The 17,359-nt window shown below is 47.0% G+C and overlaps 1 protein-coding gene across 2 annotated transcripts in view; it reads left to right on the top strand.

Moving 5' to 3' along the window:
• Positions 1-17,359, top strand: part of IL1RAPL1 (interleukin 1 receptor accessory protein like 1) — a 2,314,681-nt gene that overhangs the window by 2,236,359 nt on the left and 60,963 nt on the right. For both annotated transcript variants that reach the window (XM_077294673.1, XM_077294674.1), the window contains one exon: positions 1,382-1,525. In XM_077294673.1, the coding sequence (XP_077150788.1) occupies positions 1,382-1,525 (144 nt within the window). The remainder of the gene's footprint in view (positions 1-1,381; positions 1,526-17,359) is intronic.

Below are 17,359 nucleotides of genomic sequence, written 5' to 3' on the forward strand. Positions count from 1 at the left end.
ACTAAGTCCAACTGGATTGTAGTGACCAAAGATATTGCCATAATTTGTCCCAAATAACTTATTTTGTTTATCTTTAATACATTTTAGCAAGATGAAGAAATTTGAGTGCCCCCTTAAATTCTAACCTTCCTTATTTTATGTATTTAAATCTGGCAATGTATAAAAAATAACATAATACATACTGTATATTGTTAGGTTTTCATGAATGATATAACTGATTAAATTATCATGCTGACAGATAAGTGCGGAAACATTACTTTGGATTAACTATCCTGGGGCACTGTATTCATTTAGTCGGTATTTCATCCATCATTTTAATCTCTAGTATACGCTGTATATATACAGCAGAAATTATTGTAGTAATGTTCACAGAATGAGTGTCAGCTATGAAATATTGCGCTGATTTGTAATACACAAGTAATAAAGCCAGAGAAAAAGTAAAGATGAATAATAGATCAACAAGACTGTCATACATATTAACATTTAAGTGAGAATGCAATTCCTGTAGTAACTGCACAATGCATCTTAATTAAATTTATGTGGAGCCGTAATGTCAATTCTGGAGAGATGGGAAGGTGGAAATAAATAAAGTTGGTTTGTACAGAAACTCTAAAATAGATTTTGGTCACCTCCCAAAAACACAAAAGGATTTTGGAGATACTGTATACTTTCAAAAACAAAATAAAAACATGCATGTTATGCTATATATTTATCTCGATACTTGTGTCCTTTTAGTGTCCATTCAATATACCTGAAAGTGGTTACTAACAGTGAAAACTGTAAATGAATATATTAATGTTATTTGGCATCTATTGCTAAGTTTTTACTATGCAACCTATGAGAAGCATAATGACGAGACAAAGAGCTATGTGTCCCTGACTAGGCTATTTGCTGTCATTGCGATAAAATCACAGTTTTTTTCTGCTGCAGGTCTAACAGGTCACTGAATACTGAGCCCTACATAACCGCGCCCACATTAATGATTGGCAACTTTTTGTATTCATTCACTATAAATTGGCAGAAAGATGCTAACCAGTGGTGGCCGTGGGATCACACAGAGCAGGAGGACTACATGGCATGATACAACTAGTCTTCTAGTGATAATCTACTGCTGATAAAACAATAATTTTATTGAAACTGCAACAAGCAGCCCTGTAAGTGACGCATAGCCGAATCAGGGTCTCTATCTCTACATCATGGTGCTGTCAGATTACATGACATTTTTTTTAAATATTGCAATGGTTTATTTTTTCATTATTATTCACAAATGATACAGCAGCAGGCTCAGTTGTAACTCAGATTTCCATGATGGTTGACAGTACAATATCTGAAATCTTGCCTTATTAATTATAAAGTCACACGCTATTTTCTTCTGTTGTAGAACTTATGTACACAGTTGAACTTGCCGGAGGTCTTGGAGCCATACTTCTGTTACTTGTGTGTCTCGTAACTGTCTACAAGTGCTACAAGATAGAAATGATGCTTTTCTACAGAAACCACTTCGGAGCTGAAGAACTTGATGGAGGTAAGTAGATGCTGTTGCTTGTTTAAGATCAATTGAATGACATTATTTATAGTGATGAGCGAGTATACTCGTTGCTCGGGTTTTCCCAAGCACGCTCGGGTGTCCTCCGAGTATTTCTTAGTTTCTTAGTGTTCGGAGATGAAGTTTTTATCACCGCAGCTGAATGATTTACAGCTACTAGACAGCTTGATTACATGTGAGGATTCCCTAGCAACCAGGAACCCTCACATGTACTCAGCCTGGCTAGTAGCTGTAAATCATTTAGCTGAGGCGATGAAAACTTAATCTCCGAACACTAACAAATACTCGGAGATCACCCGAGCGTGCTCATGGGAAACCCGAGCAATGAGTACACTCACTCATCACTAAATATTTATTTATTTGGTTCACTTAAATAGTACCCTTAATTCCACAGCTCTTTATAGACATTATAGGCACTGTAGCCATTGGGGATTACAATCTAGATTCTCGATCAATGTTTTTTTGGAATGTGAGAGGAAGCTGGAAAACTCGTAGGAAACCCATGCAAACAAGGGGAGAACATGCCAACTCCTTGAGGATGTTGTCCCAGGTGGGATTTATACCCAGGACCCCAGCACTGCAAGGCTACAGTGCTAACTGCTGAGCCATAATGATGTCCATGAACAAATTAATTCCCATTAGATGGCTTTCCAAAAATTTTTTGAAGAGACGATAATCCTTTCCCTGATGGCCATATCTCATACATGCAGAGTGGCATCTCAGTAGCCAAGGACATATTAGATAGTTACTGGCTACTAAAGGGCTTATCTGAGCCTGGGTCATAACTATAAAGATGATAAGGGATCGTTTTGAAGCTGAGATTCTCAAATTCAAAATGAGACAAATGGATCTCCAATTGTAGTTGCAGCCTGATATACTGCATCACGGGTTAAAGTGAGGGCTGTATATTTATGCAAATATTACTCCAAACTTTATGTTTAATCTGTGACATCTGGGGCTAGGTGGCAACAACAGTGATAATTCAGACGTGAATATTTAAGCTTCAAAATGAGCTCTGAATCAAATATGTAGCTGTGTTCCAGGCTGAAATACCGTAGGGAAGCTAACAAATTGCAGCAGGGACAAGAGGGCGATTATGGACAATCTTCTACTTCCCCATGTAAGAAAAGGTGTGCATCGTAGCAGCAAAAAATTAGAATAATGACAAAAAATTCATATAAAAAATAGAAAAAAAGCCTTTAGCTATAGAAAAAATTATATACATGTCTGACAACTTCCCATCTGGAATGACTTCACATATAAAATTAACTCTTCACTTAGGTCTCCCAGTGAAAGCCTTAAAAAAGTCAGAATCTATAATGACTGAAACTATGAAATGAGCAGACTATTTAACTCAGTAAACATGACAAAAAATCAATGGCTGCATTGTGGTTTATGATCATTTCATTTAAAAAATGTGAAGAAAAGGCACTCTCACGGTTGCCAAACTTATTAATTATCAGTAAATCTCATCACACATAAAAATATCATTTTTTGGAAAAATTGTATTTAAAGTAAAATAAGTACACTATACATATTTGGTATAATGATCTAAGCCAGGGGTCTCCAGCTCAACTGGGTAAATGGGTTACACATAGAAACAATTTTAATATGAAGGGCAGAGTTCAATGAGGGACACGATGACATTTTCAGTTATTTTTCTATATGAGCTTTTGAACATAATTTTTTGCCATTTTTTTAATTCTTTTTAATGGTGTTTATCATATGGGTTACAGTACATGTCTTCCTTTTTACTTCAATTTTTCCATAAAACAGCATTTTTAGTGGCAAAATATTTTTCCACTTTTTTTCATACTTTATTTTGATTTTTATCAAATATTTTCCTTTCTCATCCCCAAATGGGCACCATACAGTGTTATTGTTTTAAAATTAGCCCCTTATAGTAATTATTGCCCCCATCCTGTAATAATTTCACCCATCCTGTAATAATGTCTCCTGTCCTGTAATAATTTTCCCAATCCTGTAATAATGGTCTCCATCTTGTAGTAATATCCCCAATCCTGTAATAATATCCCCATCCTATAATAATGTCCCCTATTCTGTAATAATGTCTCCAATTCTGTAGTAATGTCCCCTATTCTGTAATAATGTCTCCAATTCTGTAATAATGTCCCCTCTCCTATAATAATGTCAATAATCCTGTAATAATGTCTCCAAGCCTATAAAAATGTTCTTCATCCTGTAGAAATGTCCCCAATTTTGTAATAATGTCCCTCAACCTGTAGTAATTGTCCACATCCTGTAATATTGTCTTTTTTCTGTAATAATGTCCTCGGTCCTATAACAATATCCCTTGTTTTGTACTACTGGTCCCAATCTTCAAATAATGTCTTCAACATGGTCCCAATCTTATAGTAATTTACCCATCCTGGTCACCATCATACAGTAATGTCTCCATCCTGATTGCAATCATATAGCAATGTCCCCATCCTGCATGCCATCATATGTGTCACGGGGATACAAGGAGGGTGAGAGCTAATACCCCGGGCCCCTGCAATTTCCCTCAGACTAGGGAAACCCTGTCTGACCCTCTACCTGAAGTTTACACTGAAGGTGTGCATGTTCAGGCCTCCACCCTCACCCTGACTCCTGATTCAGCCCTAGACTGAACACCACTGCCCACCACCCAGTGAATGCAATAGACCAATACCCACAGTTATAACAAACAGGGATAAAGGAAAATATACACCATGCCGCAGTCAATCAGGAATACACTATAAAGGTGCAGGGCAAAATAAATACAAATATAGGAAGGAGTAAATAAGACAAACGAAAATACACCACCAGCAACGATTCTCCAACAACCAGCTCTCCACTCTGGACCGAGATAACTACGGATAAGACAGAAGCTATAATCGGCGATGCCCAAAGATCAGGAGAAACATTTAAAGGAAATGGGCATGGCCCAGCCTCCAATCCGAGGATCAGATAAATTAACCCCGGAGCAGCCAGACGAAAACTAGCCAACGCCAATGAGCAAACAGTGGTCAAACGCGGAATTACCGCTGTCTGTCAGACGACCTGGTCTGGACCGTGTCCGACATGACAGTACCCCGCCTTCTACGAGGGACCCCAGGACCCTCACGGCTTATAGGACCTGGCTTGTCCGGATGGCAACGATGAAAACACCTGACCAGCCGATCCGCATGAATGTCCAAGGCTGGTACCCAGGACCTCTCCTCAGGCCCATAACCACGCCAGTGTACCAAATATTGTAAAGTGCGGCGCACCACACGAGAGTCAACCACCCTGGAGACTTCAAATTCTAGGTTACCATCCACCAAGACTGGAGGTGGCATAGGCGCCGCATCTACAGAACCCACCACCTTCTTAAGAAGAGACCTGTGGAACACGTTGTGTATTTTATACACCGTAGGGAGCTCCAGTCGGTATGCTACTGGGTTAATGACGGCGGTGACCCTAAATGGACCAATAAACCGTGGACCCAATTTAAGGGATGGTATCTTGAGTCTTATGTTTTTTGTGGATAACCACACCCAGTCATCCACACTCAGGTCCGGACCTGGCACACGCCTACTGTCAGCCACACGTTTGTACCTAGCACCCACACTCAACAGGCGCTGTTTCACTCTCCTCCAGACTGAAGACAATTGTGTTCCTAACTGGTCTTCCTCCGGGACGCCGGAAGAGCCTCTCTGACTCAACGTACAAAACTGAGGATGTAGCCCGTAAACACAAAAAAACGGAGACTCCCCAGATGACTCCTGGCAGTGATTATTGATGGCAAACTCAGCCAAAGGAAGAAAGGTAGACCACTCCTCCTGGTTATCAGAGACAAAGCAGCGCAAGTACTGCTCCAAATTTTGGTTCATACGCTCGGTCTGACCATTTGACTGGGGATGAAACGCAGACGAATGAGACAACTTGATCCCCAGCCGTGAGCAAAATGCTTTCCAAAATTTTGCTACAAACTGAGTACCCCTATCTGACACAATGTCAGACGGAACTCCATGAAGCCTGACCACCTCCTGCACAAACACCTGAGCAAGAGTCTTAGCGTTAGGTAAAGAAGGCAAAGACACAAAGTGCGACATTTTTGAAAACCGATCCACATTCACCAAAATGACCGTGTTCCCAGCTGAGGGAGGCAAATCAGTGATGAAATCCATGGAGATTTCCGTCCATGGCTTACTAGGTACCTCCAGAGGAAGTAGTGTGCCAACAGGACGGGAGCGGGGCGTCTTCGCCTTAGCGCACGTGGTGCAAGCTGACACATATGAGACCACGTCCTGTCGGATTTTGGGCCACCAAAACCGACGTAACACCAACTTCAAAGTACCTCTAACCCCTGGGTGGCCAGCCAGGACAGTATCATGATGCTCCGCCAACACCTTTAGGTGGAGATGAAGCGGAACAAAAGATTTGTTGATGGGAAGCTCAGATGGTACCTCCTCCTGAGCCTCGGCAATCTCAGCCTCAACCTCGGTAGTGAGAGCCAAAACCACAACACCCTTTTGGAGGATGGGTACTGGATCTTCCCGAGGTTCTCCCCCCGGAAAACACCTGGACAGAGCATCCGCCTTAGTGTTTTTAGACCCTGGTCTGTATGTAGAGACCGCAGGTAAAGAAGGATGCAGGGACAAATAGGAGCCAGAAAGCAAATAGCGTTTTTAACTTTCTTTTTAACTTCCAACCAAAAAGATAACAAACGTTTTCCACGCAGGGAACTTATATACAAGAACACAATCTCGCAGTAAATCCCAATTATTATATGGCCGCCCTGAACTATACCCGTAGAACGCGGCAGCGCCTCACTAGTGACTCCCTACTAAGATAAAGTCAACAACGGTCACTTATCAGTGCTGGTTCAGCGATGTAGTCCTGACGGGGAGGCTCCGACAACGCCGTAGTCCTGATGGCGGAGGAAGGAGGTGTCTTCTGGCGACGGGCCCAGGCGTAGAGTCGAGTCCAGAATGTCTTTTGCGGTGCTGCGTTCCCTCCTGCAGGCGGACGTTGATCCGAGGTAACAGCCTCCCAGTCCAGAGAAGAGTCTTTTTGAGGAGGATTAGGAGAATAATCAGTATCAGTCACAGCTGAGACGAAACCATGCGAGTCTGTAGCACTCTCTGGCAAGGTGTTCTCAGGGAGCGCGGTAATACTGTCCCTGAGCTGGTCAGCACTACCCCTCTGCCTGGGGGGTCGCTGACGACGAATGCGTCTCTTTTTGGGGGCTCCAGTAATTGCCCGCAGTGTCTGTTGCACGTTTTCCCCCTGCTTCCTGCAAGTCTCACTGCGGCCTGCACACACACAGCAACTGCGCTGCAGTTTCCTCTCCTCAGAGATTTCCCGCGCTTCTCTGCCCCTGCTTTCGCGCGTTTTGCTTTTTATCCTCTCCTCTCCCTGCGTCACTCTTCCTGCTGTCACATGAGCCTGGCTTCCCATGCACCCCTCAAATCCGTCCCCCGGAACCCCGACTCCCGGCAACAATGGTTCCACCCGTCTGCACAGCTCACCAGGTCCCTGTCCCCTACATTCCCCCACCCTGTATGCTCGCCAGTCCCTAAGCGAGGCCTTCGCACTGACAGGTCGCCCACCTGACGGATTGTTCCACACTTGGGTCTGTCTAGTGTGTAAGTCAGGACTGTAGCGAGTTGGGGGTCTACCGGCAGTAGAACGTTCAGAACGTCGTGGCTCGGGTCCTTGTGTAGGGGGTGTTGGGGGAATGTCGTCAGCGGAAGGGTGACTGGTCAGGGGTAGTGTAGTAGTCGAGATAGGGGGAGTATTTTGACGCCGTTCTTCTTCTTCATCATCTTCTTCATCCCACCAATGGTTGTTGGGGGACTCAGTCGTAGGTGGCTCTTCCCTGATTGCGGATTCCGGGGTGTCCGAGTCAACAGAGCGACACAACCGGAGCATGTTGCGATGAAGAATGCGAGTACCTGTACTTCCGAGGGCCTCAGACTGCACTTCATATACAGGTCCATGCGGGTCTATACGGCGAAGCACCCGATAGGGTGTTTTTTCCCAACGATGGTCTAACTTGTTTTGCGGTCTTTGCTCTCGAACGAGTACTCGATCACCTGGCCGGAACTCTGGGGGTTTTGCTGTAGGGGTGCTCCGATGCTCCACTTCCCGAATTCGAGTGTGTACCAGTCGGTGTAAGGTCTGCAGCCGATGCCGATGATCACGCACCCACGAAGCCATCCCTGTTCGGGGGCCTTCTTCCTCCGAAGACAGTTCCAGATCTGTCATGCCTTTTCCTGGGCGCCCAAAGACCACTTCATACGGGGTGCGTCCTGTGACTTGATGAACTCTATTGTTGTAGACCCACACTAGGTCAGACACGTACTCCGGCCAGCGGGCCTTCTGATCTTGTTCTAGCGCACGCAGCATTTGAAGCAAAGTCCGGTTAAACCGCTCACAAGCCCCATTTCCCTGGGGATGATACGGTGTGGTGCGTGACTTATCAATGCCGTAGAGGCGATGCAGCTCTTCCATGACCTTGCCCAAGAAACAGGCGCCTTGATCCGAATGTATTCGCCTCGGACAGCCATAAACTTGAATAAAGTTCTTACAGATAGCGCTCGCCGCCGACTCAGCTGTCTGATCACGGGTAGGGATGACTACCGCGAATTTTGAAAAATGATCTACCATAACGAGGCAGTGTTCGTAGCCTTGATGCGCTGCTCCAATGGTAATGTAGTCTATCATTAATACTTCAAAAGGGGCAGACGTCGTGATGCTCTGCACAGGCGCCCTTTCCTCCGGTGACTTGGTTAGCTCACATTGTCGACATTGTCTACAGGCAGTTTGTACTTCCGCAAGCAGCCGAGGATGATAGAACCGAGTTTGCAGCCACTTAAACGTCCTCTTCACTCCGAAGTGTGCCCCGGACTCATGAGCTTCTTTAGCAACTGCGGCCACCACAGGCCCTGGTAAGACCATCTGCCAGGTCGGCTCAGAATCTGCCAGAGCCATGGTTAAGTGGCATAAGAGCCCGTCCTGAAGAGTTAGGCGCTCCCACTGCCGCAGAAGAAGGTTCAGATCTGACGGGAGAATTTGTCCAGGGGTTCTCACGGGCAATAGACCATTCGTTATCCACTGTCGCAATGGAGCTAGTTCCTGGTCTTCCTGTTGTAGCCGTATCCATTCGTCCCGACTCTGAACCAACAGTCCTGCAGCCGTTCCGTTCCCGGTCTGTTCCCGGCTCACAGCCGTCTGAGCAGCGCCCCCGATGGCGTAGGGGATTTCTTCTCCCTCCAGCTCCTCATCTCGGTTAGTTCTTGGGGGATTTTTCCGCAGACGAGATAATGCGTCAGCATGAACATTCTCCGCTCCTCGCTTGTAAAGGATACGGTATCTGTACTTGGCCATCCGGGCTACCCAGCGCTGTTCTAGGGCACCCAATTTCGCATTTTCCAGATGTGCCAATGGGTTGTTATCCGTGCGTATCAGCACCTCGGAACCGGCCAGGTACTCAGCGAACCGCTCCGTCATAGCCCACACCACGGCCAGCAGCTCCACCTTGAAAGAACTGTAATTGTCTGGGTTCAACTCAGAGTCATGAAGAGACCGACTCGCATAGGCGATCACTCTCTCCCGCCCATCCTGAACCTGAGACAACACAGCCCCCAATCCCTGAGAGCTGCCGTCGGTGTGTAGGATGAACGGTTGCGAAATGTCCGCATAAGCCAACACCGGCGGCTCCATGAGAGCTGTCTTCAAGTCCCGGAACGCTGCTTCTTGTGGCTCCTGCCATTGTATCTTCTTTCCCCGTTCCTTGGGGGAGCTTCCTTTCAGCAGGACTTGTAGATTGTGAGAACGGCGAGCAAAATTCTTCACGAAGCGCCGGTAGTACCCAGCGAGGCCCAAGAACGCCCGTACATCTTTAGCGGTCTCCGGTGTGGGCCACTCCTGGATTGCAGCAATCTTCTCCTGCGATGGCCGGACTCCTTCGGCGGACACCACATGCCCCAGGTACTCGATCTGTTCCCGGAACAAGTGACACTTCTGGGGCTTCACCTTAAGCCCGTATTTCAGCAACCGGTCTAGTACCTGTTCCAGTCGGCACAGATGTTCCTCGAATGTTGGGGCGTAGATGATGATGTCATCCAGATAAATGAGAGTGGCCTCGAAGTTCAAATCCCCCAGACACCGCTCCATTAATCGTTGGAAGGTGCCTGGAGCGTTGGCCAGCCCAAACGGCATTCGATTGAACTCAAATAGTCCCATGGGAAGGATGAACGCTGTCTTAGGACGATCTGCTTCTGTCATCGGGACCTGCCAGTATCCGCTGGCTAGGTCTAAGGTGGAAAAATATTTGGCCCGACCCAGCACGGAGAGAGACTCCTCGATACGGGGAAGTGGATAAGAGTCTCGGACGGTGCATGCATTTAGCTTACGATAGTCCACACAGAACCGGAGCGTGCCGTCCTTTTTCCGCACCAGCACGATCGGGGCAGCCCACGGGCTCTGACTCTCGCGGATCACTCCCTTTTGTAGCATCTGGCCTAACAACGTCTTTACTTCCTGGTACATCTGCGGGGGAATCTGTCTGTACCGCTCCCTGATGGGCACTGTATCTCCGGTCGGAATTCCATGTTCGATGGCCGTGGTACAGCCAAAATCATCTTCATGTTGCGCAAAAACTTCAGCATAGTGTCCAAGGAGCCGCTGCACTCGCGAGACTTGTGATGGATCCAGACCCGGTAATTCTGCTCGCATATGTTCCAGAATAATTTGACCTTTTCGTAACGCTATCAGCTCAGGATCCTGTGTAGACCGGACACTGACCATCCAGGGATCAGGGGAATCCACCTTTAACTGTAAAGTATCTGGAGGAGGCATCACTTCTAACGGTCGTAACACTTTGGCCATCTCACTTCGGACCCGTAGCACGACATCGTGTTCGTCCACATTCACACATCGCACTGGTACGGCCCCATTTTTAACAGTAGCCAGAGATCGGGCCACCAGCAGTCTTGTGGGCAAAGGGGACGTAAAGGTGGGCTCAACCTGCACTTGCACTCCTTCCAGAAGGATGCGAGCTCGGATGGGCAGGGATATAACAGTCTGTCCTGGGGGAAACGTCACTTCTGCTGTCGGGGAGGTGATTACTTTCCCTAGTATGTCTCCCTCCTGAAAGGTCTCTTGCACACGGATTTCCCTCACTAACTGTCTGAACACGGAGCCTTGAGGTGTACTGGTCCCCCACTGATTGAGTGTCTCTTGTGTGGTCTCCCCTAACAGCAAACTGCCAAAGTCCTTCAATACATTCATCCCCAAAGTCACGATATGTTGTGGGCTGGGATCCCCCCGTGTCAACACAACCCCCCGGCGGCCCAGGTCTTTCCCACATAAAGATATTTGCATCCAGGTGACCCCTTCCACTGGGATGGGCAGCTGATTGGCGGCCTGCAACTGGATTACGGGGCCCCATTGGGGTCTGACTGACACAGGGAAGTGTTTTCTAAAATAGGCCTCGGGCATAGTCGTGACTTGAGATCCGGTGTCCACCAGACAACGTACAGCCCGCCCTTCAAACTCTGCCCAAACCAGGGGGCAGCTGGCAACCAAATTTTCGGGACTTTCACCACCCATCCGCGGGGATTCTGACTCCGAGCGTCGTCCCCTTAGCTCGAAGTCCTCTAGTTTAACGCCCGCCGTGACGAGGCCCTCCCTCTCCGGGGGCACTCCCATGCGAAATGTCCTGCCTCCCCGCAACCATAGCAAGCACCGGAGACCGGATAATATCCTGGACGAGCGCCACGAGCTGGACTCCCAGACCCTTGCCCCCGGGGTAGCTCCCTTGGGCTTTGCGCATTTTTTTTTACTTCGGCCAGTTCGTCTCGGATTTGTTTGAGCTCCTGCCGCATCTCCTGAACCCACGACGGCTCACCCCCTCCTGGTGCAGCGGTCTGGATAACCCGAGCCTCTCCTGTCAGGACCGTCACCCCCCTCTCTTGCTCCCGGGTGCGGGCCTCATTGCCTATGTCGGAGAAAGTCAGGCGCGGGTCGACCCGCACTCGTTCACGTAGAGCCTGTTTGGTCAACTCATCCCGCAGTCCCGTCACCAGTTGGTCGCGCAGGGTCACGTCGACATGTCCCATCCCCATACCATCTTTCCGCACGATTGCAATGTTTAGCTCTTGCAGAGCATTCATGTACTGAGTGACAGTCTCGCCCTCTTTTTGTCGCCGTCCAAACAACCGGGCCCGCAGCTCTCCCACGTCGGTGGGATCCCCGTGCGTCCCCTCTAACACATGTAACACCCCAGTAAAAGTATTCCACTCTGTGGGGGGTCTCAACATCACTGAATCCCGAGCCTCTCCGTCTAAGGCCATAATGGCCACCTCTGCTTCCAGGGCTGGGGTCATAGGATGCATTCTCAACAGCCCCCTCATCCTTTCAGTCCAGCTCCACAACAACATGTTGCTCCCATTAAACTTGGGCAAATTGTTTAACATGGCCCCCAATGAGAGAGAAGCTCTAGGCCCATCCCCATCCTCCGTATCTTCTGGCTCCTTCTTTGGATCCTGCATCCTGCCGACTACGCCAAATGTAGAGACCGCAGGTAAAGAAGGATGCAGGGACAAATAGGAGCCAGAAAGCAAATAGCGTTTTTAACTTTCTTTTTAACTTCCAACCAAAAAGATAACAAACGTTTTCCACGCAGGGAACTTATATACAAGAACACAATCTCGCAGTAAATCCCAATTATTATATGGCCGCCCTGAACTATACCCGTAGAACGCAGCAGCACCTCACTAGTGACTCCCTACTAAGATAAAGTCAACAACGGTCACTTATCAGTGCTGGTTCAGCGATGTAGTCCTGACGGGGAGGCTCCGACAACGCCGTAGTCCTGATGGCGGAGGAAGGAGGTGTCTTCTGGCGACGGGCCCAGGCGTAGAGTCGAGTCCAGAATGTCTTTTGCGGTGCTGCGTTCCCTCCTGCAGGCGGACGTTGATCCGAGGTAACAGCCTCCCAGTCCAGAGAAGAGTCTTTTTGAGGAGGATTAGGAGAATAATCAGTATCAGTCACAGCTGAGACGAAACCATGCGAGTCTGTAGCACTCTCTGGCAAGGTGTTCTCAGGGAGCGCGGTAATACTGTCCCTGAGCTGGTCAGCACTACCCCTCTGCCTGGGGGATCGCTGACGACGAATGCGTCTCTTTTTGGGGGCTCCAGTAATTGCCCGCAGTGTCTGTTGCACGTTTTCCCCCTGCTTCCTGCAAGTCTCACTGCGGCCTGCACACACACAGCAACTGCGCTGCAGTTTCCTCTCCTCAGAGATTTCCCGCGCTTCTCTGCCCCTGCTTTCGCGCGTTTTGCTTTTTATCCTCTCCTCTCCCTGCGTCACTCTTCCTGCTGTCACATGAGCCTGGCTTCCCATGCACCCCTCAAATCCGTCCCCCGGAACCCCGACTCCCGGCAACAATGGTTCCACCCGTCTGCACAGCTCACCAGGTCCCTGTCCCCTACATGTAAGTGACAACAAAGTTGAACCACGTGAAAAACAATGCCCAGCGAGCCTGCCTGGGAGACAGACGCTTGGCAGACTCCAAATACAGCAGATTCTTATGGTCGGTAATAACAGTGACCTGATGTACCGACCCCTCCAAGAAGTGTCGCCATTCCTCAAAGGCCAACTTAATAGCCAACAACTCCCTGTTGCCGATATCGTAGTTACGTTCAGCGGACGACAGTTTTTTTGAGAAATAGGCGCACGGACGCAAACCACTCAAGGATGAGCCTTGAGATAGTACCGCCCCCACACCAACCTCAGACGCATCGACTTCCACGACAAAGGGTTTAGATACATCTGGCTGCACAAGAATGGGGGCTGAAACAAAACTGTTCTTGAGAAATTCAAATGTGCGAACAGCAGCCTCAGGCCAAACGGAGAAATTGGTACCCTTTTTAGTCATGTCAGTTAGCGGTTTAGCAATGATAGAAAAATCCTTTATAAATTTCCTATAGTAGTTAGAAAACCCAAGGAACCGCTGAAGTGCTTTCAGGTTATCAGAACATTCCCAATGCAGCACCACTTGCACCTTAGCGGCGTCCCTTTTAAAACCAGAAGCAGACACAATATAACCCAAGAATGGCAACTCTTGAGCAAAAAATACACATTTCTCAAGTTTAGCATACAGCTTATTCTCTCTGAGAAGCTGTAACACCTGCCTGACATGATCTAAATGAGCATCACGGTCGCAAGAATATATGAGGATGTCATCTAGGTACACGATAATGAATTTCCCCAAAACATGCGAGAACACATCATTGATGAAATGTTGGAACACTGCAGGTGCGTTAGTTAACCCAAAAGGCATCACCAAATTTTCAAAATGACCCTCAGGGGTATTAAAAGCCGTCTTCCACTCATCACCTTGACGGACTCTTATGAGGTTGTACGCCCCCTTGAGGTCAAGCTTGGTAAACCACTTAGCACCTGCCACCTGGTTGAACAAGTCAGGTATCAGTGGTATAGGGTATGGATCACGAACCGTAATCTGGTTCAACTCCCTGAAATCCAAACACGGGCGTAATCCGCCATCTTTCTTCTTCACGAAGAAGAACCCTGCTGCCACCGGCGAGGATGACGGCCTGATGTGCCCTTTGCTCAAACTTTCAGAAATGTAATCCTTGAGCGCTTGTCTCTCCAGACCGGAGATGTTGAACATCCTTGCTTTAGGCAACTTGGCCCCTGGTTTAAACCTGATAGAACAGTCATAGGAGCGGTGTGGCGGCAACTCTGAACAACCTTTCTCAGAGAACACATCCGCATAATCCTGAAATGACTCAGGAACGCTTGAAGTCACAGCGGACACACATGTGGCCAGGCAATTCTCCTGACAGAAATCACTCCACTGGATTATGTCCTGAGTTTTCCAGTCAATCACCGGGTTGTGTGTAGACAACCATGGAAAACCCAGAACCAAGTGCCGGAAGACTCTTGAGCACCTTACATGTGACCTGCTCGAAATGAAGAACCCCAATGTGGAGTTTAACCTCAGCCACGAACTCAGTAATCTCCCCCTGTGGAAGAGGAGCAGAATTGATGGTGACCACACGGATAGGATGAGGCAGTTTTTCAATCTTAAAACCAGCAAACTCCTCATCAATGAGATTTGTGGCGGAACCACTATCCACAAAAATAGTGATTGGTATCTCTCTGCCAGCGACAACAACTTTGGAAGGGAGCATGCACTGAGAAATCATCATGGAGGATATACATAAGCTCAGATTGGACTCCTCCACACCCTCTGAGCTCAGAAGTTTTCCGCCGTTGCGTTTTTCTTTAACAGCAGAGGACAGATATTAATAAAATGACCAGTTTTACCGCAGAAAAAACAGGCTCCCTGCTTCCTGAGTACAGGGGTACGATTCTTAACATGTGACACCCCTGCGATTTGCATAGATTCCGTGGGCTCACCTGCAGCAACCTCACGTGAACCTATACCTTCACCCACAGGCGGCGTCTCATGATTCCCCTGACGCAAACGGCAATCAATGCGGACAACAAGACTCATAGCGGAATCTAGTGAAGCAGGAGTCTCGTACATCAGGAGGGCTTTTTTAACCCTATTAGAAACTCCATGAATAAAGTGACTCCGCAATGCTGGCTCATTCCACCGAGTGTCAACCGCCCAGCGGCGAAATTCAGAACAGTAATCCTCTGCAACACGCTCCCCCTGGCAAATAGTGTGTAACTTAGATTCTGCTAGAGCCATTCTGTCTGGATCATCGTAAATGTGTCCTAGACCAGAAAAGAAACTCTCCACTGAGTTAAATGCAACAGAATCAGACGGCAACGAAAATGCCCATGCTTGGGGATCCCCGCTCAATAATGACAACACCAGGCCAACACGTTGAGCCTCATTACCAGAGGAGATCGGGCGCATATGGAAGTACAGTTTGCAAGCTTCACGAAAAGAAACAAATTTACTGCGTACCCCAGCAAATTTTTCAGGCAAAGGAAACTTGGGCTCATTAACTCCTCCTGTCACTCCAGCCTGTATATTAGATACTGCTAGTCCCTGTTGCTGCACTGCTCCCTTCAACTCAGTTACCTGTAGGGACAGCGCCTCCAACTGGTGGGTTATGGAAGTCATGGGATCCATGACAAAACACAGAGAAGAGAGAAAAAAAATGGAACCCCTTTTTTTTTTTTTTTTTTTTTAGTTGTTGTTGTTGTTAGGCCGATTATAATGTCATGGGGATACAAGGAGGGTGAGAGCTAATAACCCGGGCCCCTGCAATTTCCCTCAGACTAGGGAAACCCTGTCTGACCCTCTACCTGAAGTTTACACTGAAGGTGTGCATGTTCAGGCCTCCACCCTCACCCTGACTCCTGATTCAGCCCTAGACTGAACACCACCGCCCACCACCCAGTGAATGCAATAGACCAGTACCCACAGTTATAACAAACAAGGATAAAGGAAAATATACACCACGCCGCAGTCAATCAGGAATACACTATAAAGGTGCAAGGCAAAATAAATACAAATATAGGAAGGAGTAAATAAGACAAAGGAAAATACACCACCAGCAACGATTCTCCAACAACCAGCTCTCCACTCTGGACCGAGATAACTACAGATAAGACAGAAGCTATAATCGGCGACGCCCAAAGATCAGGAGAAACATTTAAAGGAAATGGGCATGGCCCAGCTTCCAATCCGAGGATCAGATAAATTAACCCCGGAGCAGCCAGACAAAAACTAGCCGACGCCAATGAGCAAACAGTGGTCAAACGCGGAATTACCGCTGTCTGTCAGACGACCTGGTCTGGACCGTGTCCGACATGACAATATGGTAATATTGCCATTCTGGTTGCCATCATATAGTAATTTCCCCATCTTGTAGCAATGTTTCCATTCTAGTCCTATCTTCCAGTAATATCCCTATCCTGGTCCCCATCTTATAGTAATGTCCTTATCCTGGTTGCCTCATAAAGAAATGTCTCCATTCTCTTTCGCCTCCTTGTAGTAATGTCCCCATTTGTACTTGTAAAAATGTCCTATATTTTTATGCACTTTACACAAACATAAAAATAAATTGGCAGCTCTCTTGACAGGGCCTCCATTGTCTCAGGGGTCCAAGAGCCGCACAATGGAGCCTCTGGGGTCACATCGGGCCTACAGGCTGTGGGTTTGAGATCCTTGATCTAAGCTGTAAAATGATCATATTGTTCCAGTGAACACCAAAAAAATAAAATTAAGAATTGCTGTTTTTATGTAAGTCATGACACTTCATAAAACATAGAAAAAATAATTATCAATAAGTCATAATTTCCCCAAAATGGTACCGGTAAAAATTACAACTCATACTGCCAAAAATAAACATTCATATAGCTGTGTCAACAGAAAAAATATGTTTGGTGTTTCGTTATGCATAGAGACCCACAAAAAAGTCAATATGTAATTTATGTCACAGTCGATGCAAAAAAAAAAAAAAACTAAAAAGGTAAAAAATATCAATTTTCGATTTTTGTTATCTGCTGCACATAAAATGATTGAATACACTTTTAGGGTATGTGCTTATGGTGACTTTTACAGTATGTGCACGCCTTAAGTCTTTGCTGCAGACAATTCTGTAAAAAAAAATTTTTTTTTGGCAGAAAAACGCAGCGTAAAATATGCTAATTTAGTGCTCACTTAAATTTTTTATGCATTTTTTGCTTGCACATTTCCCATGCTTCGGAATGGGTGAGAAAAGCTGAAATAAGTGAAATGCTGCAGATTTAAAAGTGTTTCAAATCCGCAAGAAAAACACTATGCCATGTGTTCATAAAATTATAGGCATTTCATTCACTTTATTGGTACTA

Source organism: Ranitomeya variabilis, chromosome 3 (assembly GCF_051348905.1).
Source record: "Ranitomeya variabilis isolate aRanVar5 chromosome 3, aRanVar5.hap1, whole genome shotgun sequence".
In the NCBI taxonomy this organism is placed as follows: Eukaryota; Metazoa; Chordata; class Amphibia; order Anura; family Dendrobatidae; genus Ranitomeya; species Ranitomeya variabilis.